This window comes from Marmota marmota, unplaced genomic scaffold, assembly GCF_001458135.2.
Source record: "Marmota marmota marmota unplaced genomic scaffold, marMar, whole genome shotgun sequence".
Taxonomy (NCBI): domain Eukaryota; kingdom Metazoa; phylum Chordata; class Mammalia; order Rodentia; family Sciuridae; genus Marmota; species Marmota marmota.
Genome location: NW_026000026.1, coordinates 25017983 through 25045561, shown reverse-complemented (window position 1 = coordinate 25045561; position 27579 = coordinate 25017983). Strand labels below are relative to the sequence as shown.

General features: G+C 58.3%; 1 protein-coding gene across 4 annotated transcripts in view; it reads right to left on the bottom strand.

The window, feature by feature from the left end:
- The window catches only part of Nol4l (nucleolar protein 4 like), a 69683-nt gene that overhangs the window by 10875 nt on the left and 31229 nt on the right, over positions 1-27579 (bottom strand). For 2 of the 4 annotated variants that reach the window (XR_007350479.1, XM_048811119.1), the window contains 2 exons: positions 16416-16557; positions 1427-1704 (listed from right to left, as the gene is read on the bottom strand). Coding sequence is in view for 3 of the 4 variants with exons in the window: in XM_048811119.1 (XP_048667076.1) it covers positions 1427-1704; positions 16416-16557 (420 nt within the window). In the remaining variant the exon portion in view is untranslated. Of the gene's footprint in view, positions 1-1426; positions 1705-16415; positions 16558-17071; positions 17553-25934; positions 26069-27579 lie in introns of those variants that run through there. The other 2 variants (XM_048811120.1, XM_048811121.1) reach the window with 2 other exon arrangements.

The window sequence follows — 27579 nt, the reverse complement described above, 5'->3', positions numbered from 1 at the left end:
CCCAACTACTGCGGCCGAGCAGGCTCCATGTGCCCCTCCGTCCACAGCGCATGTCACTTTCCTGAGTACGTGGCTCTTGCTCCCCTCTATGTTGCTAGGAGGACATCCCTGGGGCCTCACCCTTTCTCTGTACCTGTGTCCAGCCCCACACCACCTGCCCTGCCCCTGCCTCAGGGCCTTACTCGGGGATTGCTATCATTAGCCTGTTAGAAGGTCGGCATCTGTGCCCTCTCCTGACTTCCTGGCCCTTGCTCTGCAAGAGGCTGGCATCTAGCAGGTGAGGAGCTGGGCTCTTGGAACACAGCTGCAGGTCAGGTGCTGTGATGTTCTGTGACATATCCTGGAGGGACCCCAGCCCTCCAGGAGCACATCAGTGAAGACACAGCCTGGCACCCGGTGCTGCGGGCCTTCCTCCACTGCTGCCCCAGGCTCTGGTGACCAGACCCCTGGGGCCAGCATCCTGGTGCTGCCTGTCTCCTCTTCCATACACAGGCTGAAAGGAAGGCCCCAGCCCTCCAGACAGTGCAGAGGGTCAAAAGACCTGCCTGGCACAGTGCTGGCTACCAGCTGGCCATGAGGCCTGGGCAGGTCACATTGCCTGGGCCAGAGCAGACTGTGGGAACTACAGGTAACACTCATGGCCCCTTCTCACTGCTTTGGTCCCTGAGCCCTGGGCCCACCCCTGGGACCTGTGGCCATGGAGGCAATGGCTAGGGGGCCCCGAGGATCCAACCTGCCCCCTGCCCCCAACAGCAGCTCTGCCTGCTCCCTGCACCCTGCCAGACAACACTCTGGCCAGAGACGACTCGGCACCATCCCTTTGAACCCATGAGACACCGTGGGGAGCCAGCCTTGGCACCTACCCCGCCCGCTCTGCAGAACAGTCAGCCCATGAAGGGGGAGTGACTGTCCAGGGGGAAGCTGGAGCCCAGGGCTGCAGGGCTGGGGAAGATGTCCCAGGAGAACCGGCACCCTCCAGTGCCATCCTGTTCTATTGCAGGAAACCTAAATGGCCCCAAGATGGCGCGTGGAAGTGTGAGAGTGACCCCATGATGGGGGGGCCTGCCCTGCCCACCTTCTCCCCCCTGGCCTGGGAAGAACTCCACCCCTGTATCCCTGGGGCCTCACCTTTTCTCTGTACCATCTGGAAAATGAGGACAGGCAAGCAAAGTATCCAGGAAGCGTGAGGCCTGTGTTTTGGTGCTGAATGTCCCAAGCAAGGGGACAGGTCATAGGCACACAGGTCACCTGCCATCTCCCATTCCAGAGCCTCTCTCAGAAAATGATGACTTAGTGGCCACAGTCACCACCCTGACCACGGGTCACACGGGGACTGGTTCCAGCTAAACTCAGGCAAATGCCCTTTCATTTCGACCTCATGAGAACCCCGTGGTTTCCCGGGGAGGGGAGGCCCCCAGCCACGCACCTCGGGGGTGGCCTTCACCCCGTACTTGACACGGCTCCGCAGCCCATCAGCGCTGCAGCCGTCCGAGGGGTAGGAGGGCGTGCCGATTGCAGTGCCTGGTGGGAGCTTGTCGCATAGGTTGATGGGCTGGTCCTCGGTGGTGGCAGTGAAGTCCATGGGGGCGGCAGCACCGTTGCCATTCATCTCGGGGAAGGCGGGGTCGCCCTGCGTGCTGCTGGACGCGGATGGGTTCAGGGTGGAGGAGCCATTGCCGCTGCCGCTCTCGGAGGAGGAGTCGTCTGGAAGGAGAGGCCTGGATGTGAAGCCCGTCCCACACCCACCACCCCAGCTCCGCAGGGTGTCACGGCAGCCCCTGGAGCCCCTGCCCTGCGCTGCCCAGAGAGCTGCGTTCCCAGAGAGCGGGTGTGCGCCCCTGTCCACCCCACGAGCTCCAGGACGCAGGCTGAGCCAGGGCGCAGTGGCCACGGTGCGGGGTGTGCAGAACAGAGGTCTCTGCTCCCTGAGCCCACAGTACCTCATCCACCCCAAGGGTCCAGAGATTCCCAGCACCTCCAGAGGCTGCAAAATTGCCCCTCCCCATCCCCACTGCGCTGCCCCCGCCACCTTGCCCTCCGGGTCCCTCCCCACAGCAGAGCCCCACGTCTCCTCCTCTGCCTCAGGAGAGCAGGATGGCGCCCTGAGAGGCCCAGTCACCCATGCCTCTCCTCACACAAGCCCATGGGGGCAGCCTACATGTAGACACAGCATCCTCAACTGTGCCCTCCGTGCATGGCTGGGTGGCCTTGGACATCCCAAGCAGGGCCTGGGTCTGCACAGGTACCCTTCCTGTGACCCACTGCCCGTGTGCCCCTAGCTTTGTGGCCTTTGCAACTCCCCAGCCAAGTCCTGCTCCAGGGAGGCTCCAGGGTCCCTTCATGTACCCTCTCTGCTCTCCCGAGGTGGGGCGCCCCCTGCTGTGGAGAGCGCGGCACTGCCTGCAGGATGCCGGAGACTGAACTTTAACGCCAGGGCCCGACATCTTCAGATCGGCTCTCCCCACCCGCCCCACCCTCAGGACAGCAGCGGAGGCCCAAGCTGCACGGAACTCCAGGGGTGGCTGTCAGGTGAACACCGGGTAGTTCCCGGGGGCGGGCCAGGTGCCCTGGTAGCTGTGCACCCAGCACTAGTGGGGGAGGCATGGCCACAGAGCGCCCTGACCATGTCAGGCCGCCCCTTCCTCCAGGATAGGGTCGCACTGGACCCTACCCCCACCCTCCCAGCCGGCAGATTATGAAGATTTAGTCCCCGGTGCTGGGCACTGGGCACGCGCACCTCCTGTGCGTCCCCATGGCGACCAAGTGCTCTAGAGCCCAACCAATGGCAGGTCTCCTGGCTGCCCAGGGGCGGGACCGGGCTGCCCATCAAGCAGCCAGGGCCCTGGGCAGAGGGGGATGGGAAAAGCTCGTGCAGTGGCACCCCTCCCCCTCGGCTGCCGCAAGTCCCCTGGGCCACACTGCACATGCTGCTGCAACCTCCTCCTCGGGGCAGCCTGGATCCACGCTCCCGCCACATTCCCCCAGCCTGCAAACGGTTCCCTGTCACCCAGCCTGTGCCCAGCTACTTCTGAGACCACCTAACTCCTCCAGCCCTCACAGAAGGGTCTTCTGGCAGTATCTCCAGTGACCAGGCTGGACATTTGTGAAATGAACAAATCTGCCTGGTGGTACTTCCTGAGCACCTACTGTGTGTCAGCCCTGTCGCAGGTCCAGAGTAAAGTGATGCCTCCGGCCAGGGGTCAGCCTTCCTGGGGAGGGGTCAGAGGTCTATCAGTGAGCCTACCAGTTAACTGGGAAGGTGAATCATGGGAAGGGGCCCCAACTGTCAAACAAGCCCTTTCATCCCCCTGTGCTCATCTCCCCCAAGCAGGTACCCTTCCTGTGACCCACTGCCCGTGTGCCCCTAGCCTTGTGGCCTTTGCAACTCCCCAGCCAAGCCCTGCTCAGGGGAGGCTCCAGGCCTGGGCTCTGCCTGCTGCCTCCAGGTGGGCCGCCTTCCTCCACGCCCTGGGAAGGAGGTGCAGCGTCCTCCTGGGGATAGCCCAGGGTCATCCCAAAAGCTGCCTATGCCCAGCAGGGCAGGGCTCCATCAGCTGCCTCCCTGACCCGGTTTTCCTCCAGGAGGATGGACCCTGCCCTTCCTGGGCATGAGCACGGATGTGCTCAGGGGCCGCTGAGGGCGCACCACACTCCTGGGGCCTCGCCCTGGTCAGAAGCCTGGCTGGGGCCACGTCCTGCTCCGTCAGCTGATGGCAGAGGCTGCCACCTCCTTCACTGCCGGGTGGGGCCTGTGTTGCCAGAGGACAGGTGCTGGTGCCAATGGCGGCACCCACCTCCCTGTCCTCAGGTACCACCGCAGTCGGGTGAAGGAGGCACCAGGAGCCCTCACCTCGTGTGGCCATGTATTCCAAGGTTTTAGAAGAAATCGGAAATCTACACCATGTTAGATTTCCAATTTTAAATCCAGATACATCACAAAGATTTACAACTTGGGCTGGGAATGTGGCTCAAGCGGTAGCGCGCTCGCCTGGCATGCGTGCGGCCCGGGTTCCATCCTCAGCACCACATACAAACAAAGATGTTGTGTCCGCCGATAACTAAAAAATAAATATTAAAATTCTCTCTCTCAAAAAAAAAAAAAGACTTACAACTTATTTATATGGTTTACATTTTGAAAAGCCTTGGACAGGCAAAATGTCATCTAGCCACACAATGGAATATTATTCAGCCATAAAAAATGCAAGAAGGTTGGAACTGTTACACTGTGGATGAACCTGAGGAGTGACGCTGATTGAAGTGAGCTGGAGACAGAATAGCTGATCCCGCTCACACGCTGCGTCTAGAACAGGCAAATTTGTAGAGGCAGAAAGTATATTTGAAGTTACCTGGGCCTGGGGAGAAGAGGGATAGGGCATTAATGGGTACAGAATTTCTGTTTGGGGTGATGAAGAAGTTTTGGAAATATTAATTAAGATGGCAAAATCTGTTATGCATATTCTACCCCATATACAGCAAAACTAAAACCTCGAGTAGGCCCGGACCTCCATACTGCACCAGGGACAGGGAAAGTCAGCCCCAACAGAGCCCACATCTACCTGAGTGACCAAAAGTAATAATAATACTAATCACAAATGTCTGCTCCCCAGCCTGCCCAGGCCCTTCCTACCTGGGGCTCTGCTCAGGTGGCCCCAACCACAGCCCTTCCCAGCCTGCCCTACTGCAGCCCGTGCACAGACTGCCTGTGAAGGAGGCCCACGTTCTGCCATCTGGGCATGCAAGGAGCGGTGATGGGGGGACACCAGAAGGGCATTTCTCCCTGGCCTCAATTTCCCTTCAGATGGCCGTCAGGCACGTAGGCCGTCTAAGGCATGCACGGCCCTGGTCCAGAGCAGGCTCTCCGTCTCCTCACCTTGCACCCACCTACTTGCCTCAGCTCAGTCTTTCCCAGCCTGGAACCCGGGCTTCCGGGGCCCAAGTCCAGCATGGCGCCAAGTCCGAGGTAGGCACGGGGAAGGCCAAGGCGATCTGCTCCTGCTCGGCCCCTCCTTTCCTCAACACCTGCTGGGTGCAGCCTGAGCCAGCCGAGCTGGACACTGGGGACCAACAGTGGAAAGAGGGCGGCCGCCTGGGGGCTGGTGCCTGAGTGAGCAGGAACCAAACCGAGGGCTCCCGAGGGGGGGACACCTGCTTTCTCACCCAATCTAGCCCCACGTTCTGTTCATCTTTCAGGGCCCGATGAGCGCCACTCCTCAGGGAGGCCGCTGCCTGCCCAGCCCCATCCTGGCAGCTCAGGGGCAGGCGGCTCTGTGTGTCGTGGCCCCCAGGACAGTCCCTGCTGGCCACGCGCCGGCTCCAGCAGGGCCAAGGCCTTGGTGCACGCTGCCCTCTTCCTGCCACGCTGACCTGGCTACCCCGAGGCTCCTTCCTTAACTTCCCCAGCTTTGCTTAAAGGCCACCATCTCAGTAGGACTCCTCTGACCAGCCCCTGCCCCCCGTCTGACACACTGACCCCTTTACCTATTTTTTCCCAGCACATTTATCATCTTCCCACAATGCTGTTCTGTTTATCATCCGTGGCCTGCGCCCAGCCCCCACAGAAGCCGCCCCAGCCCCGAGGCCTAGGATTGGCAGAGCCATATCCGGTGGACCTGGATCACTGGGGCCTCCCCAGAAGCCACACCCCTTCCTCTGGGAGGCACCCTGGTCCTCCAGGGTTCCCCAGGATGAGCACGTGCCTGGGCCTGGCCAGTCAGCAGGGCCCACCCCAGCGAGTGGTGATGCGCGTGACTAAGTGAACCCAGGAAGGTCAGCTCTGGGCTCTCTCCACCTGGGGGCAGCTGAGACTGTGGGCGGGGGCCACCCTGGGGAGAACAGGCCAGCACAGAAAACCCCTAAATCCATTTGTGCCTAAAACCAAAGAATGCCTGGACTATTAGGTTACAGGAGCCGTCACTTCCTTATTGCCAAAGCTGGCTGGAGGCGGGTTTGTCACATGGGTCTGGCTTGGTCTCTGAGTAACTGGGCTGAGAGATGGGACTTGGGAGCTGGTACCTACCAGCGCAGGCCACGGCCCTGCCCACAGCCCTTCTCCCAGTTTGGGGGAGAGGAAGCAGAGGGGCAGGGCAGCTGGGTTCTGACCAGTTCCAAATCCTTCCTCTCCTGTCCTCCAAAAGCAAGCCTGAGGACAGCTGCCAGCAGGCACCCACCCCGGCCTCCCTGTGCACGACCTTGAGCACAGCAGCCTCCTGGGCTCCTCTTATCTACAGTCCAGGGAGTTGTCGCTGACGCCCTCTTGGGCTCCAACACTTTATGACTCTGTGAAAAGCCCCAGCTGGCCCTGCGGCCCCAGAGGCTGGCACACAGGGCCTTCCAGGGGCGCAGGCCAGGAGTTCTGGTTGGACCCACCCAGACCTGGAGCTGGAAGTAAAACCTAAGGGTGCCCAGATGATCCTCTTGTCAACAGCTGGTCCCGTCTTGTGGCTGTGCCAGGAGGCCCCTGCAGGACCAGCAGCCTGCCTCACCTGTGGCCTGCAGGCAGCAGAGAGGAGCCCCGAGGGGCCCTGGAGAGGTGGAGATCGCACCCTGCTGAACCCCTCCCAGCTCTGGGGAAAGACGACACTCCTGTCTGGGCAGGACCCAGAGCCCACCGCCTGTGCCCGGAATGCCATGGGCAGGGAAGGCCTGCGTGCCCATCTACTCTAGCGCAGGGCAACATGCTGGCGTTCAACTGGGGGAATCAACGATGAATGGGGGAAGTTGTTCTTCCCTCTGTCCCGTCTCCAGAAGGAGGACAAAAGTCCTTTCACCTCGGCAAACAATGCTCTTATGTGGGCGCCAGTGCCCTACAGCCCACACAGGCCTGCGTCTGTCCAAGCCGCCAATCACCACCCTGGGCTCTGGGGCCACAGCCAGCAGGCCCCTCTCCTGGTGGGCGACTCACGCCAACACCAGGCCAGGCTGGGGAAAAGTGGAAAGGTCCACAACCCCGGGACCATGGGGTGGGTGCAAGGGCCACAGCCCACACGCCCAGCTGTCGCCATGGCCAGAGGTGCAGGCCTGCTTGGGGAGGCTCTGGTCAGCAGCGGCCAGGTGGGGGCAGGGGGAGGGTGGTCAGTGACTCACACACAAGATGAGCCGGGCGAGGGGAGAGTGCTGGGGCCTGCAGCCCCTCGTGGCCACCAGGAGGTGTGGACACCAGGGCAGGACCCTTAAGGGCCTGTAGTCCGAGGCACTGGCTGCTCTGGACTCGGGGCATGCGCTCAACAGGGCTCCCCTCTCATCCCTCACGCTGCTGCTTTGGCAAAGGCCAGAGGCCATGTTTACATGATGAGCAGTTCCAAGGAGCACCAGGCTCCTGGCAGCTACCCAGCTCTTCCTCCTGGAAGGCAGGGCACAGAGGCCCTGGGGTCAGATGGGGGACACAAGGATCCCACCATCCTGGATGAGGAGGCCACGCTGGGCAGCCATCTGCCCCACTGCATGAGGCCCACATCACTGGGTCTTCAGGCCCCTGCTGCCCACCCCTGCTCTGTCCCTGAGGTTCACACAGCCTGGCCTGGCCCAGTGAGGGGTCAGGGAGCGCTTGTCATGCACCTGGTCTCCACTGGTGCTTCCTAACATGCAGCTTTAGTCACGGGCACCCCTATTCTACAGCTGTGGGGGCTCTGCCAGACCTTTGTTGACTTGTTCCTGTTTTGGGTTTTTGTGGTACTGGGGACTGAACCTTGGGGTGCTTTGTACTGAGCTATATCTGCAGCCCTTCTTATTTTTTATTTTGAGGTAGGGTGTCCCTAAGTTGCTCAAAATAGTCTCCAACTTGCGATCCTCTTGCCTTGGCTTCCTGAGTTGCTGGGATGACCAGCAAGTGCCACCATGCCCGATAACTTGTTCCTTAAGGAGATGTCAACACCTAAGCCCTCAGAGTCAGGAGTAACGTCCAATAGAAACAGTGGGAGCCACATACATGGTCTGGAGTTTTTCCAATAGCTATGTTTTCTTTTTGTGGGTTTTTTTATTTGGGGGGGGGGTACTGGGGATTGAACTCAGGGGCACTTAACCACTGAGTCACATCCCCAGCCTTTTTTGTTTAGTTTTGTTTTGCTTAGAGACAGGGTCTTACTGAGTTGCTTAGCACCTTGCTAAGTTGCTGAGGCTGGTTTTGAACTCACAATCCTCCTGCCTCAGCCTCCAGAGTCACTGGGATTACAGGCATGCGCCAATGTTCCTGGCTTAGCTATGTTTTTAAAAAGTAAAAATAACAGTTGAAATTATTATTTTTTCCAGTGGTAAAGATTAAACCCAGGGCCCTGTGCATACTAGGCAAGAAAATAATTTTAATAATCAATTTTAAAGCTGAGCACAATGGTGCATGCCTATAACCCCAGAGACTCTGGAGGCTGAGGTAGGAGGTTGGCAAGTCGGAGGCCAGCCTGGGTGACTTGGTAAGATCCCATCTCAAAATCTTTAAGAAATCTATTATCTTTAATACAACATGTCAAAAAACATCATTTCAGCAAATAGTCAATAAAATCGAGACTCCTTGCCTTCTTCTTTCACTGAGTCACTGATGCCCGGTGTGTCTCCACTCGTGTGGCCCCAGCCATTTCTGTGTGCTCAGCAGCCACTGGCAAGGCAGTGTAGACCCTGGCTTCCCCTAACACTGACATGGCATCTTTCTGCAGGGACCCTGGGGTCCAAGCCCTACAGGTGTCCAAGCTGCCAATGAGAGCTCAGGGAACAGGGCCTAGGAACAGACGCCGCCCTTGGTGGGGGATGGACACCGAGTACACACAAGTCGCTGTGTTGGGTGTAAGTAACTCCTCATGCCTGGCTTGCACAACCTGTGAAGCAGACACCCGTGAGGAGCCACAGGCTCCTGGGCGGAATTCACCAGCCCACTGTCCCTGCAGAGGGAGTGGCAGCACCCAGGTGGCTCCCCAAAGCACTCCCACCCCACCTCTGTGCTGCTGAGCCCCTGGGAGTCTCTTTAGGCCTCAGTTTGCACATCTGTACTGGGGATAAAACCTGCCCCAACCAGCCCAGAGGATCTGCTCCCAGGGTGGACTGCCAGAGTCTGTGTCCTCCTAGACCCGAGGTTCTCCCTGCTCTGACCCCCCCAAGAACAGTCGGCAGGACGGATGCCAGTGCAGGGTGCCAAGCTCCTGCTGGGAGGCTGCTGCTCCCAACAGATCGTGTCCCGAGAGCAACAGTCACTTCAAGCCACCAGGTGTGAATGATTCTCGGGGCAAGGCCCTGATCTGGGAGCCCGTGTGCCTGTGGTATCTGAGGGCCCCAGAGGGCCTTCCCTTTCGCAGGTCTTCCAGGAAGGAAGCTGGGCTAGCTCTGGTGCATCCCAGTCCTTAGGTCAGGGCGATGACGTGACGCGGACGTGGCCCCAGTCACTTCCTGGTTCCTGGTGCCTCTTACCCCCACCCCAGCCTCCCCTCCAGCAGGGCAGGGCTGCCTCCTCAGGGGTCAAGAAGGAGGGGTGCTGTAGCTCCTGGGTGAGGGGCAGGTGGCCCCACAGGTCCTGGCTGATCTCCGGGGGGCGGGCGGGGAGCCCTGGGAAGGCAGCACCCACCTCCTTTCCTAGCAGGTGACTCTCACCTCCTCAGCCCCAGGCCTGTCCTGCTCTCCTTCCTCACTAGGCGTCCGGGGCCCAGCAGCCTGCACAAGGCCAGCGCTGTGCAGGCTGTGCCTCTCCTGGGATAAAGGGGCCTCTCGGCGCTGTCTCCCGGCCTCCCCTCCTTGGCGGGCTGGGGGCCAGCACAGCCCAGCACTGTCTGTGCCGCCTGCAGCTCAGCTCATGATGGGCACTTGCCTGTGGCCCAGGACTGCCGCATGGCCCCCACCCAGGCTCTGGAAGGGCCTGGGCCCCTGGGCCTGCTCCAGGGGGTGGGGAGGGCAGGAGGCTGCTGCTTCTCCACCTAGCGGGCTCAGTAGGGCTGTTTGGGGCCAGAGGAGGCTCAGGCCAAGCTCCCAGGCTCACCTCAGAGATGCAGGCTCAGGTGAGGGGCCAGGCCAGCCCCGCAGGTGAGGGGAGGAAGGCTGTTTAAAGGCCTCTGATCCCTGTTGCTCTGATCCCTGCTCTCAACCTAGTGAGACCCCATCTCGAAAAGCAGCAGAAGTGGAGCCACCGCCGCCACCACCCACTGTGGGAAAAGCCCCTCTGAGGCCGTCACGTGGCTTGATCCTCCCACCCATGGGACAGTAACCAGGCCCACCTGAACATTGGCTTGCAGGGACTTGGCTGCAGCAGCACAGGCTCTTTGGGCCCCTGGCAGGGGGGGTGTCTGTGGAGGGTGGGCCTGAAAGAGGGGGGACCACAAGTGGACCTTCGGAGAGCTGTCTCTGGGTCTGAATGGCCTGGCCCAACACCCACTCACCCCCTCCCACAGCCTCCTGATGACGCTTCGCTCAAGTGGCTTCTGCCCCTGGCTGGGCAGGTTCCAGGGGGCATCCTGAGGGCCCACACAGCAGCCAGCACACACAGGTGGGCTACTGCCTGGCTGCGTCTCCTGGGACAGCAGTGTGACCTCCCAGGTGCCTGCCTAGCAGCCAGGGAGCACAGGGTAGGTGAAGTCTGCCAGAACAAGAAGCAGGGTCTTCAGGGACCCAGGGTGCCTGGACAGGTCCTGGACATGTAGCGGTGGGGGACAGGAACTCAGGGGATGTGAGGGCAAGTAGTGAGTGCCCAGGTGTGGCAGTCACCAAGAACCCTCTCAGCCTGGCTCTCCTTCCAAAGAAGGAGGGCTCTGGGGACTGAGGGCAGAAGCTAGGAGGCTCTGGCCTGGGCCCTGTGTGGCCAAGGGGGTTGAAGAGGCGAGACTGGACAGTGGGTCTTGTGAAGGATCAGAGAACCTGGAAGAAATGGAGGCCTCTCTGTCCTACGGGGGCATGCTTTTCCTGCACCTCCCTGCAGGGACCAGGGAGAGGGGCCTAAGCCAGCGAGGAAAGGAAAGGTGGCACCCAAGGTGGGTGGGGCCCAACCTGCCCCGGAGGGGATGGCCCAGCTGACCAGCCAGCATTTCTCTCACCACCCAAGGGCAGTGAGAGCCAGGAAGCAGGAAGCCTTGGTCATCCAACGCCACACCAGGATTAACGCCACAACCACCCAAGTCATGTCAGACAGAGTGAGGCTCAGAGAGGGTGAGCAACTTGCCTGGGGGCAGGTCAGGACGTGTTCAGACTTCCTATACGAAGCTACAACTACCAAGACCTCAGGCCCTCAGCATCCATCCCTTCCATCCATCCCTTCCATCCTCCCACTTGGCTGTGGCCTCCGGTGGCCTTCCTGGGTCAGAGGAAACATATGGAGACATGTGGCTCCAGACCCCCAGGCCTGGTACCCAGCATCCTCTTCCCTCCTGACCTCCTACGGACACGCCACTGCCCAAGGCCCTCTGCCCATGTGCTGCCCCCTCTAAGGGCCTTTCTGGGTCTCCCGTCAGCATCAGCCACTGGCCACTGGCTGAGCACCTGTGGTCAGGCTGCAAATGGAGCCCAGGTCAGCCGACTGGGCTGAGCAGGACACTTCCTATAGCTTTGCTTGTGGAAAAACAGGGACTTGGGTGCCTTTCCACGGGAGTAGCCAAAACACGGGCTCCAGAGAGACCTGCTTCCCTCTGGTCGGGAAGTTACTTCCCCCTCTGTGATGTCTCCTCCTCTGTGGGACAGGAACAGTCACAGTTTTGTGCTCACAGGGCCGGCGCTGGGCACATGATGGGCTAGAGCCAGGCGGCCTCCAGTTGCTGGGCTGACCAGACAACCCTTAAGACTGCGGCAGATCTACCTCGGTGACAGGGATGGGGAAAGGGTGGCTGCAGCACATGCCTTCCCATCTTCTTTTTAAAAGGAAACAAAGTTTTGATCGTGTGCACAGAAAAGTCTGAGAAAAATGTGCCCCCTGAACATTGGTATTTTAATTTTTTGCTCCTTTATTTTTTTCTAAATTTTCTACAATGAATGTGACCCTTGGGAAAAAAGACGAAGAACAAGATGCACATCTAAAATGACAAGAAAGCAGTCAGCCTGGTGGGGCCCATCCTCCGGGTGCTCCCTCTTCCACCAAACCAGACTCCTGGAGGGAGGCACCCGGTGGGCGGCAGGACAGGGCTCAGCACCCAGCAAAGCATGGCGCTTAGTTTCCGCGTGGCTGAACCCAGGAAAGGCCCTCAAAGACCAGCACCCTCACTGCCTCTGCGCAGCCTCAGACTGACACAGTACCAGGCACCAGGGCCAGGAGCATCAGGCTGGGAACCCAGACCTTCTGGTCAGCAGGCAGGAGTTCACTGGCTCTGCATCCTGACCTGATGAAGAGGACACTCCAGTGTCCTAGGGGTCCCTGCGGCCCAGGCTGGAAGAGTGGCCTCATGTGACAGGCACAGACCAGAGGCCTGGGGCTCTCCGGGCTCCACATGGCTCTGTGGCAGCAACCCCACTTCCTATCCTGTGGGAGGTGGAGGCAGTCCCCTGGTGAGCAGCACCCTGCACTGTCCCTGGCGCTGCTTCCTGTCTGCCCAAGGGGTGAGTAACGTCCGCTCCCCACCTCGATGCCCGCCCCCCCTCTAGAGTCCAGGCGCCACAGTTTCCATCAGGAAGGGGCAGAGGGAGGCCTGGTAAAGCCCATCAGGGAGACTCGAGGAGGCCCCGCCGGTGAGGACACTCGCCTGACCTGAACCTGGCCCACCTGTGCCTGCGACCCCCACGCTCCGGTCGCTCAGCCACGGCAGCCATTTCCCCAGCTCCTCTGTGCCTGGTTGTGTGTTGCCCAGGTTGTGGCTCTCAGGGTGCTGGCACTGAGGGGAGGACACAGGCGCCAAACAGATAACTCCCCAGCAGGGCTGACCACCACAGCTGACTGCGCTCAGCCCCAAGGCAAGGCCAGGACGCATCTCCGGCGTCCTAGCAGCTGGCTTCGCTCAGGCACCCTCTGTCCACACCCAAAGGCAGCCGGGCTGGGGTCTCTCTGAGCACTGCCCATGTGCACAGAGGCATCCCAGAGCCGCAGCCAAGGCAAATGGGGGTCTGCAGAGGCCTCGTCCATGTGTGGCAGGGAGCAGTGGCAGGAGCCAGCTGTGCTGCCCTGGGCCAGGAGGGGGTGCCAAGTGGGCAGGGACTCTGGTGGAAAGGGGACAGCCCTGGGGCTTCCCTGGTGGCCCTGGCCGGGCCGATCTCCCTCTGTGCTGTCTCCTCGCATGCAAGACGGGTCCAGAGAGCCTCTCACACAGGCAGCCAGAGCCCCACCCAGGGAGCACTGTGGGAGTGCGGCTACTGCCACCACTTGCCCCAGGGACCCAGGAATGGGAACTCAGTGGCAGCTATGGGAAATGCCACCAGGAGGTCTGTGCAGAGAAGGTTCACAAGCAGTGGCAGGGTTGGAGACAAGCAGGAGCCACCACATGGGCAGCACCCGCACACTCTGCCCACTCTCAGACTGTCAACAGACCCTGTCAAGGCCCAGCCTTCCTCTGCCTGTGCTAAGATTTTTAAAAAGAGGAGGAAGAAGAAGGAGGAGGAGGAGGAGGAAGAGTAAAGAAAACAGAGGAAGAAAAGGAAAAAGGCCCCACCCACCACCAGATGGGGCAGTGCAGACCACCCGCTTCTCAAAGTCGCTCGGTGGCATCACTGGCCAACAGGGGTGGGATGCCGCAACAGCTCATCTGCGTGGCCATGGGTGTCTTGCTCCTTCCGGTGAAAGGAAGAGTGGGGAGCTTGGACTGGGGAACTATCCTCTTAAAGAACCCAATCTGTGACCAGGCACACACCTGTGATCCAGCCGAGGCAAGAGGAGCACAAGTTCAAGATCAGCCTGGGCAACTTAGGGAGACCCTGTCTCAAAATAAAATGTAGCAAGGCTGGGGTGTGGCTCAGCAGCGGATGCCTGCAGTCAGTCCCCAGGACTGAAAGGAAAAGGACGCCACTTTCCCCACTGAGGAGTGACCTGCACCCACCTGGCAGGCTCACCCACCACAGGCCTGCTCGTTAGCTCATCTGGGCAGCAAAGACTCGGCGTAACCTGCCTGGCGGCAGCTGGACCCACCAAAGTAAAAAGCAAGACTGCCACGGTGCATACCTCGCAAAGCTCAGGTGTGGCCTCAGACAGCCATCTTTCCAAGGTGCTGCATCCCTGGGGGACTGAGGGCCCCAGGCCACTTGCCAATCCCACCAGGGGACCTGAGGCTCTCAGGGAGCTTACAGGATGAAGAGCAGGGCTGAGGCTGGGTGCAGCGTTCAGGGCCCACCACAGTCACCTGCTTGGCCTGTCCTAGTCCCTAGTACTTCAGTAACAAGAGGGGACATGAGAATACCCTGAAGCTCCTGAAGGTCTCCTTTGCACTCATTCATGGGGCCAGATTTCAGCTCATTTCTACACAGAGAGCAGCTGGAAGGCTGGACCAGGAGTCCAGGCTGAGGGTATGCCCAGCCAAACCCTTTTGGGAACCCTTTGGGCAGACACAGTGGTTACCAACAGGCCCAAAGATTACAAAGGGCAGCAGAGAAACCAGCCGGCTAAGCCTCCTCATGGCCTGCGATGCCCTGCACCAGGTCTAGGCTGGCTCTGGCCAGCACATCAGCCCACAGCCTCCAGATACAGCTGCCGATTAGATGAATCCTGGTCAACATCACCCTCCCGTCTCTGTCTCTGGCAGTCCCTGACACACACCCTTGTTCTGTCTGCAAGTCAGCTTGCCTGGTCCCCTTATCCCGGCCAGGAGGGTTACCACCAGCATGGGCCTGCACTAGGCTCCTGAGGGCAGCTACAGGACAAATGAAACAGCCTTTCTGCGCCCTCAGTTGACATCTAGGCAGCAGGCGGCAGATGCTGAGAGCACTGCAAGGCCCCCCACAGAAATTCCTCCTTCTGGTGCCTGGTCCTGAGACCCCAGATCACCACATGTCACCACGTCACTGGGGAAGTGTTTCCATCAGTGACCACATTCCCAAAGGGTGTGGAGAACAATAGCACAAAACTCTGTTGGGAGTGAGGGGGGAACACAGCCCTATTCCTGGGCTGTGGGGTGCGTGCGTGTGTGTGTGTGGGGGGTGCGGCAGTGCTGGGGTCAGAATCCAGGGTCCTGCACATGCTAGGCAAGCACTCTACCACCGAGCCACATCCCTGGGTTCCTACTCTGGGCTTCTGAAAAATGTTCTGGGCTCCTTCTTGGGAGGGTGTAACTGATGGCCCTTGGCTGAGCACTGTTGCCAAGTCCCTTGGTGTGTCTTGGGTGTGGCCCTCGATCAGCTCAGCTGAGGCAGGAGGTCAGCTGCTGGGCACATCCCAGTCCCAGAGCCCCAGGCAGCCTGTGGCGCCCCAACCCTGGTCCCCACCCCCATGGGAACGCTGGAAAGCGGCAGTGGCCGGGAGGGTCCCAGCACGAGGGGGTCTGGCTGACCTCACGAGGCATCAAGGCACAAAAGCCCTTTCTTTCTCAGCAGCCTCGCACCCCACTCCTTGCACAGCCACCCTCTGCGCTCCCCAGCCCCTGGCCCAGACACCACAGGCCACCTGCAGGCTGGGTCTCCTCCCAGACAAAGCCAGACTCAGGCTGGGAGGGGTGGCGGGGAGCAGGCTTGTGGTTCCGCCATGGAGACGAACTTTGACCCAAACTGTGGCTCTACCCCTTATTTACTCTTTCAAGCTAACCCGTTCTGCAGAGTTAACATTACACCCCTTTTTAACCCTGTGCCTCCCTCCCACATCCAGGCCCGACCTTCAACCCCACCTAATTGCTGGCTCCTACACCCCAGTTCTCTGAGGCCAGCTCTAACTCATCCCCCCACCCCACCCCACCTCCTCCCTGGAAGTCAGAGCCACCAGGGCAGAGGGGCCACCCATGCCTACAACCCTTTCAAAGGGAGGCAGATGCCATGGCCTTAGAGCCCAAGCCTCTGGGGCTCCATATGGGGGCTTGGAGTGGACCTCTGGGATCTGACCTCTGACCCTAACTCTCCAACCCTCAGGAAGAAAGTCTCTATTCCAACGGAGGCCAGAGGAGGCAGACTGGGGGGCCTTGGACGGCCACTGAGGCCAAGGAGGATATGGGAACACTGTACATATGGTCACTCACCGGGTGACCTGTCCTCTTGCCTTTCCTCTCTGAGCCACAGTAACACAGCTCTCGTTTCCATTGCTGGAAAGCTGGCCTACTCTGGGTCAGACTCAAATCATGACAACTTTGAAATCCATGTCCCTTGAGCCTAGGAACATCTGAGCACACAAACACGCATGGTGCCCTTTGGGGGACAGTCCTTGTGTGCTCCACCCATTCATCTTTGGGAGGAGGGACTTGCTCTGTCACTTGGGGCTGGGGGCATAGAGGTCCTGGAGATGTTGGAAACTCTGATGGTGGTACCACCTCCAGAGGCCTCAGCCCAGATTCTACCACCCAGTCTGTCCAAGCTGCTCACAGGACAATCCAGCCCCTCCCCCACTGGCCGCGAGGGGCACTCACCGTCCTCTTGGCCATGGAGGTTCTGCGGGCTTCGCATCCTCTCGTCCTGGCTGGGACTCAGGCTGGAGGCCAGGTGTGGGTCAGCTGACATCCATGTGGAGTCATTCATATCAAAATCTTCACTGCTCACAGAAGTCTCATCCTGAGCAGAGACAAAGAAGGCGGGCATTCAACAGGGATGGGCTCTCGTGGGGCCTGAGGCAGCCTTTGAGTGGACTCGGAGGCCTGTGGGCATTGGGAAGTGCCCTAGAGGGCACAGGGAGCCCCCAAACCTTGTAGTGAGGGCCGGGTGGTACTCCCCCTGCCCCTTGGAAGTGGCCTGGGCTCTGGTTCCTGTCGAAGGCCAGGGATGAGGGCCCCTGCTGTCTGTAATTGAAGACAATTAAGAGGCCTGCATCCTGTGGGGTGGGCGGCAGGGCCCAGCTCTTACCCTGTGAGCCAGGTTGAGACGAGGCTGTAAACAAGGGCTACTGCTCTCCGCCTGCAGCCCGGGAAAGAGGGTTCACTCCGCACAGGGCCAGCGGGCAGCAATGGCACTAGGGAGGCCAAGCGGCTGCCTCCACCAGGGCTCCCTCCGACTCCCCTGGAGCATGCATGGGATTCCTTTCTCCCACTCCCCCAACCCAGAGGACATTTCTGTCTTCCTCCTTCCTAACCTTTGCTGTGCTTCAAAGATATGCTCTTGGGTGGCTTCCAAAGCTGAAAAGGCCAGCCCCAGAAGTGTGGAGAAGGAAGGGGGTGGAACGGGCCAGGGTTCCGACCAGACAGCAAAGGGGGTTCAGCTCAAGGGCCTGGGGGGCCGCCAGGGCCTTCCAAACAGCCGGATGGCCTGCTGGAGAGGACCACGCCTGCCTCCTCTCCCCTAGCTGCTGGCTTCAGTGTGAGCCCTTGGCCAGTCATCCGGGAACCCCCGGGGCGGGGCCCTCTCAATCCAGCCCTCCAGCAGGAAGGGACCCCACCTCCTTCTGGCCCAGCCTCTTTCAGGAGCAGCAAGCAACTGTGTTTGGGAGCCGGCTGTAAAGCACAGGAAAGATGACCCAGCAGCTCCACACCCAGAGTTCTGGCCTTGCCTCCCTTTCCCCAGCACCCCAGAAAGATACAATGGCCTCTGTGGGCCCAGTAAGAACCTCTGGTGGAGCACCCCCAAGCCTCCCCACCAGGGCCCCTCACAGACAGGGCCCCCACACAGACGGCTCTTTTATGGTGAGCAAACACTTTGGTTTGAACTTTCTTCACTGCTGTCCCTGGGGCAGACACATCTGCTAGAGAATGGCCTCCACTCCTCCCCCACCACACAGGGCTGGCAGGGAGTTTCCTGGAATTCACAGCTTCTGTGCAGCCAGTGTGGACCCTCTGGGCTGAGTCCAGAGGACAGGAGCTGGGACCGGTACTGTGGGGCCCCACGTCGCCCCCACGCGCTCTCCCCACGAACTCGGTGTCCAGCTCCCTCCCATGGCTGCCTGCTCTTCAAGCACAGGTCTGCAGCCTCCCAAAACTTGTTCACTTACACTGGAGTGCACATGCGCTTGCAAAGGTTCTCTCTGCACAAAGCGTACCAAAGCACAGAACTCTTCCCTACTTTAGCATGGGGGCTGATAGGTGATGGTGGTGGGTGTCCTTTGGAGGTACAGAGCGAGTGCACTGGGTAAGCCGCTCCATGGGCCCTGCTGGAGCTGGGTGGGCTCTGGGAGTCAGGCGCAGGCATTCTCCCTTGGGCCCCTGCTCTGTGCAGAGGTAGGAAGACTCCGGGGCATCAGTGGCACAGGCATGAATTAAAAGACTGGTATCCTATGAACATTTGGAAGCACCTATTCAAAGTCGTCATCCATTCATCAACAAGTATTTCCTGAATATCAGCTATAGCCAAGCACCGGACTAGGTGCTGGGAATCCAGCTGTGGAACAAAGTCTGACCTTCCTGACACCCCCCCATCCAGTGCAAGAGACGCACAATGAGCAGAAAAATACCTAAAGCGGTTGTAATGAAGGCTACAAAGCACAACAAAGCCAAGGAAGAAAGGAGAGCGACCTGCAGGGCCACGCCTGCCAGCATGGTCCAGAGAGAGCCTGTTCAGGGCACACTAAGCAGAGGCTACAGGAAGCCAGGAAGACCCACAGACAGCATTACAGGCATGAGCTGTGCTGTTGGATCCCCAAGAGCAATGGCAAGGCTGTTGTGGTCGGATTTGGGTGAGCATACAGGGGTCGCAGAGCCACACAGGAGTGTCCTCTACCAGGGTGCACAAAACCCTGGGTGGGCTGTCCCTATCATCTGTAAATCAGAGGCTTGCGGAACATTCTACTAAGCAGAGAGGGGCTCAGGACCTCCAGGAGCAACACCGAAATCACCCACACTCAGGCCTCACTGGGCCAAGTCCACGTCAACAGAAGCCCAAGCTCTTCAGGCACCCAGCGCTCCCCTTGCTTGGCTCACCCCACACTCCTACAGTCTCACTAGGTGGGCACAGTTCTCATCCTACAGATGAGGAAACAGAGATCCTCAAGGCTCTCACTTGCCCAAGGCCACAGACTAACAAGTGGCAGAGCCAAGTGTGTGCCTTGCAAAGGCTCAGACACGTCCTCCTTCCGGTCTCCAAACCTCTGCCCAAACTGCCCCCCTCCTGTAGAGGGCCTGTCCCATTCCACACACACGCCCTCCACCAACTCCAACGCAGGGCCCATCATTAGTCTTCTGGAACACTCGCCTGGCTGTACCTTGAGCCCAGCTGTACAGTATCACTGTGTTATGGGTCTCTGCCTTGTCTTTCCCCAGAAAACCCTAGGTTCTTCCAAGAGTGGGGACCAGCCTACATGTGCTCTGAGTTCCCCACAAGGCCAGCAAGACTTGTTGAATCAACTGAATTGCCTGGCACGACACTGGTGTTTAATGAGGAGGCTGCATTAATTTGACAATTAAGGACTCTGGTCCCACTGCACACAGGTCTTGAACAGGGGCCACATGAAAACCTGGGCCCTGGCTGGTGGGACAGCAGCCACATGCTCCCCCTTCCTACAGCTGCCAGTGCTCACCCTCCCCCAGCCTGGGGATTCTCTGGCTCAGACTGCTGACCTATCCACTTAATGGACTCCATCCCACCCTGCCCTAACAGGTCTCACTGGGAAGAGGTGGGCTGTTTTACATTGGCATCGAAAACACCTGATAATGAAGGGCATCCAATGCCCACATGCATGGATCAGGCAAGGGTTCTAAGAGGTTCCTTCCCAAGGGCCCTCTGAAGCCAGCACCTGAGGCAGGCCTATCTCCTGATCCGGTCATTGCTCAGGGGGCCTGCCCAAATGCACACAGGCACAGAGCCCAGGGGTGGAGCTGGGGTCTGGATGCTGGAAGTCTGCACTGAGAGCGAAAGCCTACACCACAGGCCACCGCACCACGCTTCCTTCGATCAAAAGAACCAGATTCCATAACAACAAAGTGCCTGAGATGAGACCAAAAGGGAACTCAAGGGCAAGGAGGCCACATCTATACTTAGACACATGTGCATGCTGGAAACACACGCTCACTCTTCCATGAGTCGATGCACATTACTGAGCAGCTACTATGTGCTGGTGTTGGGGACCCAGATGACCAAGGTGGGGCTCCTTCCCTTCAGACCTTGTCATCTTGGGAGAGGAACCAGCTGGACATTCTGACCCACTTGTAGGTACTGGGGGAAGGGGCTGTGGGATTTCTGCCCAGTTATCAGGGTCTTTTCCCATAGCCTCCAAACCTCAATTTTGGGGGGCAGGTACCAGGGATTGAACTCAGGGGCACTCGACCACTGAGCCACATCCCAGCCCTATTTTGTATTTTATTTACAGACAGCACCTCACTTTTGCTGAGGCTGGCTTTCAATTTGTGATCCTCCTGCCTCAGCCTCCCAAACTGCTGGAATTACATGCGTATGCCACCATGCCCAGCTCCAAACCCCAATCTTTTGAGACATGGTTCTCAGATCTTGACATCCTGACTGATATAGCAATTTTTTTAAGTAAGAAATCAAGTCTATTAAACCTAACTTTTCTGGGGGGAAAAAAACCCAAGTTTTGGCCAGACTTACACAAACACCTTCAACATCCACACTTTCAGGGTTGAGCTGGGAAAGCAGACTCCTCAAGTCCCTCTGTAGCCAGGTCCTTGCCATGAAGCTCCCCACCCCCAGCCTCAGAGGGGCAGGCTGTACCTCCAGTCACCCACTCACGCCTGAGCCAGCCGAGGCTGGAGAAGCAGGCTAATTACACAGGCAATTACCAGCACACACAGTTCTGAACCCATCACCCAAGTCTCGTGGGACCTGTAGGAGGCAGCCACTGCAGGCTTGAGAGCGCAGAGGCCTCAGGCCTCTGCCGAGACCCAAGGCTCTCCCTTTCTCCCCCAGAGGCCACAGGCCAGTCACCTCTTGTTCTTCCCTTCTAGAATCTCGAGGGAATTTTAGCCACTCTTTTTTCCCTTTCTGTTTACAAACTTTAATAAAACTTCCACCGGAAAATAGAAGGGTGCATGCAATCCATGCTTGTGGGTCCCCTCTCCCCAGACCCTGTGTGACTGGCTAGGCAGCTGTCCCCTGGTTTGTCTTACATCTGCCCTGGATGTAAGACAAATCAGGGCACCCTGGAACCTGTGGCCTTACCCACCTGGCAATAAAAGTCCATCATGTAACTGGCATCACAGGGCCTGAGCCATCATGGGTCACAGGGCAACAGGGCCAACTGCTCTTCTGAAAAGAGAACCCTGAAGTTGGCTGGGCAGGCAGGTAGCACCTAGTCGGTCTTTGGGACACACCCCAACCTGGAAGCCGTGACTCTGGGCAGGGGAGAGGAGCTAACCAAACCCTCCCTGCTCTTATCTTCAGTCCAAAATTCACAGGCAGGTTCAGCTTCTCTCCACCCAGCTCCAAGGCCCTTCCTCCTCTGTAGGCAAGCAGCACCAACCACTGCCCAGCCACGGAGGAGAACACGGGAGACCAGAGCAGAATGGAGGAGCAGGTCTGTGTCCACGGCTTGTAACTATGGGGAGCTGCTATCAGTAACCTGATTATTTTACAACTGGGGTCAATTTCTCTGGAACTGGGCTCCTGGTGCCTCTGAAGTGGAGCCATTTGCATCCTCTAGGACTCAGGATCCAGGGGCGTGCCCGGAGCGATATTTTCCAGGCCTTTCCTCGGAGCTGTAACTCTATCTCTACCACTTACATGAGAAAGAAAAAGGAGGAGGATTTGCCTAGAATTTAGTGCAACTGTAAGCCCTAAGCCCTGACCGGGAGCCCTGGGTGTGTGTTTCAGAGGATGGTGGGGGCAGGGATGTGGAGGGGATGTTTCTGAGCCAGGCAGGAAACAGACCCCTCTCTGTACAGCCCCCAGGTTTGTTCGGTGGCCGGAAGGAACACCAGGCTTGGGCAGTTGCCCCAGCACCAGCTCTACTCGCCGTGGGTAGGCACCAAGATGTGGAAAGTGGTGCAGCTTTTCCACCCAGTGCTGGGCACGGCATGCTCAAGCACCTGTGGGCCCTTGCCAGGCCAGGGATGACTCGGCCCCTCATCTTCATGTTGGCGAGCACTGGGCACACCACCACATGCCAAGAAGGTATTGAACCACATTTGACCCCAATTCAGCCACTTCAGTTCATCAGATGGCTTAGTAATGGAAGGGGAAAATCCCCAAGATCCAGAGAAGCCAGGGTTCAGATCCCTATTGTGTTGGGTCTGCACCAGGAGAGGCTGAGGTGGTCCCAAGTCAGCTCCTAGGCTCCCTGGGGTCCTGAGGCTGCTGCTTCATGCCAAGCCCACCTGGCCACCAGGGGAGGAGGCCAGCCTTCCAGGGACACTCCCTGCACAATTCCATTCGTTCCTGCTACCAGGCCTCCTTTGCTCACGAGCCATACATACAAGCACAGCTCTTCTGGGAAAAGTGAAGCAGGGTGGGCTGAGAGAGCCAATCATCTACCCCACTTTAGGTATTCTCCCTCTCTCTCCCTCTCGCACTCTCTCTCGCACTCTCTCTCTCTCTCTCTCTCTCTCTCTCTCACACACACACACACACACATAGTGTCTGTCACAACGGTGCTCACATATACATGTGCATGCTCTGTTGTCCTTGCTGTAATGGACGCCGGGGTGCTGTGAGGAAGCATTTCCCACACCTTCCTACTGGTGTATGGAGGGTAAAATGGGCTTTTGTTCCTAAGCAAAGGCAACTGGCTGTTTTCCCAGCATTCCTCACCATGAGGGCCTCATTGATACCCCCAGTCCCTGCCATTAACGGGGGTCTCTTTAAAAGGGACGTTGGAGAGATGAGCTGCAGCAGGCAGGATTCTTCCAGCCAAAAGGAAGGCTGCGGGGAATCACTCTGAGCTAATCCCCTGCAGGACTGTCCTTCCAAGAAAAGGACCCAGACAAGACAAAAAAGTTCTTGAGCAACTCAGAGATGGCCCAGCTCCCCATTGCCCCAGGGTGGACAAGGCCAGGAAAGAAGTTCCTCAAAGTCAGCCTTCTCAGCTGGGAGGAAGATCCTGGGGTGCTCTGGCTTGGCAGGAAGGTGCTGAATGGGGTTCAGACACCCAGCCACAGGGCAGTGGGAGCAGGAGGTGCTGCCTTAAAATCCTACTCACAAAACAAGCCCAGCCTGAGCCGGGATTAGATGGGAGCTGGATATTATTCAAGGACACATTTAGGCCTTAATGGTTTTCCAATGAAGGGGTAATTTACTACCTGGGGGGTTAAACTACCCACTGGGGCCTGAGCCATAAATGGGCCTTCTCCCCAGACCGACTCATAGCCCTGAAGCCAGCATATTACAGGGGTCAAGACAGGGGACCTGGTCTCATCATTAGAAGCTCTCTCCAAAAAAGTAATGAGAGCCCCCAACACCTCTCCTTAGGCCTACAACTTGGGCATGTGTGGGGGATTGGCAGGTGGGGTGGGAGGGGGTCCCAGCTGATTCTGGGATAAGTAGGGCTTTAATCTCAAGGGAGAATCTATTTCAGGCCACAACCCTCAGAAAGAGGAGGAAATCACAGAGTCCAAACACCATTTCAGGTGAAATCAGGAGGTTATTCATCTCCCCTCAGAGCAGACAGAAAGAAAAATCAATGTTTTAGAGGGGGGAAAAGGTTCCATTTGAATTAATGGGTTTGTGGCTTCTCCATTGATCCGCGCCTCTTCACACTTTCTTTTTGTGCTTTTGTGCTCTTGGGGAGGGAGGAGGGAGAACAGTCTGGGGACTGGGGCGGGAGGGGGGGTTCTCATAACGAAAAGGACGGTCTAACCTTAACCTTTCTCTAGGAATAATGCTAATTAGCGAGGCTTAATGAGAACTTCCCCCAGGAAGCGCGGCTCGGTAGGGGCGACCGGTAGGACGGCCAGACTGGGGCAAAGGCAGCTCCGAGTGAGAGTAGGGTCACTTCTGAACCCAAGCGGTGGAATTAAGGGGAAAAAAAAAATCTCCCTTCTCCCTGCCCCCCTCCAGCCAAAGTATCCGGCCCTTGAGGACTAGGTAGAGGACAGAGAGTAGCGGGCGGAGGTGTAAATCCAACTTAACCCTGCGCGCGCCCTCCAGCCGGCCGGCTGCCCCTAGCCCGGTGTGCCCCTGCACCGAGAGCCGCCGATGCCTACGACTTCCGCACGGATGGTGCACCTGAGAGGGGCACCGGTTCCCTTGAGGAGGGACAAGGGCCTGCCAAAGTGGGTTCAACTCTGCAAACCGCGTCTCAACTCGCTGCACCGCGGCGGGGGAGCCCCTCCCTGCCACTCGAAGCTTCCCGTCCTCACATCCCCAAACACAGTCCACTTCCCTTCTCCCGAAGGCAGCGGCAACCCGAGCCCGGCCCCCACCCCGCCGCCAGCGAACGTCTTTCTCTCCGGGACGCGGTGCCCAGCCCGCTGCAAACGGTGTGGCCGCGGCACAATACCGCGGCGCGGCGCACACAATCACCGCCCCCCAGGACCGGCGGCGCGCACAGCCCGGGAGTAGGGTGCGCCCGGCAGCCCCGGGCACTTGGAGCCAAGCACACCTCTCGGGCACCCGGCGGGCCCCAGAGTCAGCCTTCACCGGCCCCGACTCTCGGTCATACTAACCCGCCACCCCACCCCCCGCCCCAGCCCACTCCGCCCAGGGCGCAGCCGCTCGCCCGCGCCCCCCTTNGGGCGGGAGGAGTGGGCACTGAGGGAGGCGGAGGGAGGGAAAGGAGGCACCCAGGGAGAGGGGAGAGGAGAAAGGAGGGTGGGGGAGAAGAGGAAGAAGGAGGGGGCACTGGGCCAGGTAGTGGGGGGGGATAAGGGCGCGCTAGACTCGCCGCCGTGCGCTCTGTGGGGGGAGAGCGCTCTTAAGGGAGAAGAGCTTAAAGGAAGATCCGTGCGGGGGGCCGGGCCGGGGAAAGCAGGCTGTGGGGTCTGTGCCTGCCCCTAGCTCCGGGAGGCCTTTGGGTCCCGGGGTTGGGGGCGGGGGCGGGCACCTGGCAGTCTGTCTGTGTTCAGGCCAAGAGAGGGAGACTTGGCCCAAAGAAAGTGACTCAGGCACCTTCGGGAACTCTCCGTGCCCCGGGGCCTTCGGACAGCCCACGACCCCCCTCGGGTCTCTCCGGTTCCTAGGGGACGCGGATCCTCCTTGGGCGGGGCTGCCAGGCGTGGGGGCTCGGCCCCAGGAGGTCGGAGTGAGACCTTGGCCTGGAAAATCCAGGCACGTGGCCGGCTCTCTGTCGGGTCCCCACCCCCCCACCACAAGGCCCCCTTTTCTTGATCAAGTTCAAGCTCGAGCTCCTTGCCGCGCTATCCCTCGGCCGCCCTCTCCTCTTCCCTCCCCTCCTCTCGCCCTCCCTCTATTCCGCACCATCTCGCCTCTTCACTCTTCCTTTGTCTCTTTCCCACCACTTAGTTTACACCGCCCCTGCTCCCCTCCTCCCTGTCCCCCCAGTAGGCGCCTAAGTGTCCAGGCTGCGCTCACCTGTTCGACCTAAACATTTCGGAGACCTAGAGCGCCCGCCGCCAGTTCCCTCCCGGCTCCCTCCGCCATCCCTCACCCCACTCGGCGGGTTATTGTGCTCCACCAAACCACACGGTGCCGGCTTCTTACTGTGCGCAGTTGTAAAGTCATAGGACAATATCAAGAATGCTGCTCCATCCCAGATCTGGGCGCGCACTGTCCGCGGAGACTCAGTACCGCAGGAGACGAAAGACCCACGCGGATCACAGATGCGATCCTCCTGGCAAACAGACCTTCTCCTCGGGTGCAGGAGAAGACGGTTGGGATGGGGTATAGCAGGGTGGGGAATGAGGTACCTGGACTTCCGGGCCACCTCAGATTCGGCCTGAAACGTAACACGCTAGTCCCCAAACAGCAGAATTAGACCCCGACTGAGAAAATGGGTCAGGGGCAGCCGCACCCACCTCCCAAATCCAAACCCCTGTTGCAACAGATTAGGTTCGGATAAAGCTAATGTTTCAACGGGGATAGAGATACGCTTGTGGAATTCTGTGGGGAAATGCGCCCCCCCCCCCCACCACCACCAAAAATAATAATAACAATCCCACCTCCTGGTTCCTCTGGTCGAATCCGAAGAGGAAAGGTAATTTCTACAGACTTCTTTACGCTACAACTCACTCACAGTAAAACCAGCTGAGAAAAGAAAATGAGACAGCCACCGCGATTGTTTGCAATTTTGAAACAGACTGCCTTTAACCCTCCAACTTTTTTTCTGCAAAAAGCCTTTTTCTTTCTTCCTCTGAAAGCTTTGCATTGTGAACACTCTAAGTAGACAAGGCTCCCTCTACAGGTGTGAGCTGGAAGTACACCACCACAGGTTTCGAGCTCAGTATTCACCCATTTAAAAAAAAAAAAAAAGACAACATTTCAAATTAAGGGCATGCAGACTTCATTCTGCACATACTAAAGATTTTTTTCTGCCAATATAGGTCCCATGCTTTCTTTTTAAAATAGGGTTTAAGCTTTTATTCCTGAAATCAAAATGCAATCTCGAAGCGACTGACTCTTGTTTTCTCCATTAAATCTTTACTTCTCATCCTCTGGGCTGTGGGGGTCTGCAGGCTTCACTAAGTCAACACCCACACATGTGGGTGCCCAGTAATGATTTTTAGAATGAATCAGTGGCCAGAACTCTTTTCAGTTCATCCAGAGAAATGTGGGTGTTTCCAGCATAGGAACTGTCCTTCCACACTCTGAAAATCAGATAATACATAGGCTCAGGATTTCCTGTCTCTTCCCAACACATTTTTATAGACCTTTGACTTCTCCTGGCCTGAGTCACTATTTCACAGCCATGGTGGACATCTGGGCTTGAAATATAAAGCCAAATCCAACTGAAGTTCAAAGGTGGAATTGAACACAGATAACCCGCCTGTTTTCTGATTAATAAAAGAGAGCTAATGCCGCTCAGGAGGGCAGAGTGGTGATTTTTTCTAGGCATGAAATGCAAACTCACCATCACTGAGATAAAACAGCCCCAGCCCCATTTAACCCACAGAAAGCAGTTCCTGGAGGAACCTGGCTGCTTGGCAGCCTGTCATGAGGTGGGGCTGTGCCTGTGCTGCAGCCCACAGCAACCTCCCAGACCCTGTCCCTGAATGAGCTGCCACTCCCAGAGTAACCTTGGGTTGGTTGTTTCCAGCATCCTTGTGCCTCTGGGCAACTCCTTCTCTCCTTAAAAGTGGCCACAGCATGGGTCTCCACAAGGAATTGGGTGACCTAGTTTCTTGACCACTAATTCTCCCAGTATGTGTCCCTTCTTCAGGCCCCAATCTGGGCGGAGCCCATGGCAAGGACAGCTGCTCTTGCATGCTGAAGGGGGGGGGGGCGGCGGGACACTGCCCTCATGCCACCTCCAGGATCTGCAGACAGTGGGTGCTTTCTGTAAACAGATGCATGGCACATGCTCTGGGGAGCCTCTCAAGGAGCTGGCACCTTCAAGCAGCCTCTCACAAGCGCAAGTGGGGCCCTGGTCAGGGGACCCTGAGGCTTGCTGTTATAGGAATAACACCCCTAGTGTTATGAGAGCAGACACCATTCAAGCATCTCAAAACACTTTAAAGCCATTTATCCCCAATCATTAAGGATTACTTGTTAATGACAGAGGGGAAAGTGTACCTGCCTAATGGAGTGACTGAGCAGACACCTCCCAACCAAACAATCAAATCAGCTGGCCCCAGAGTGGGGCCATCT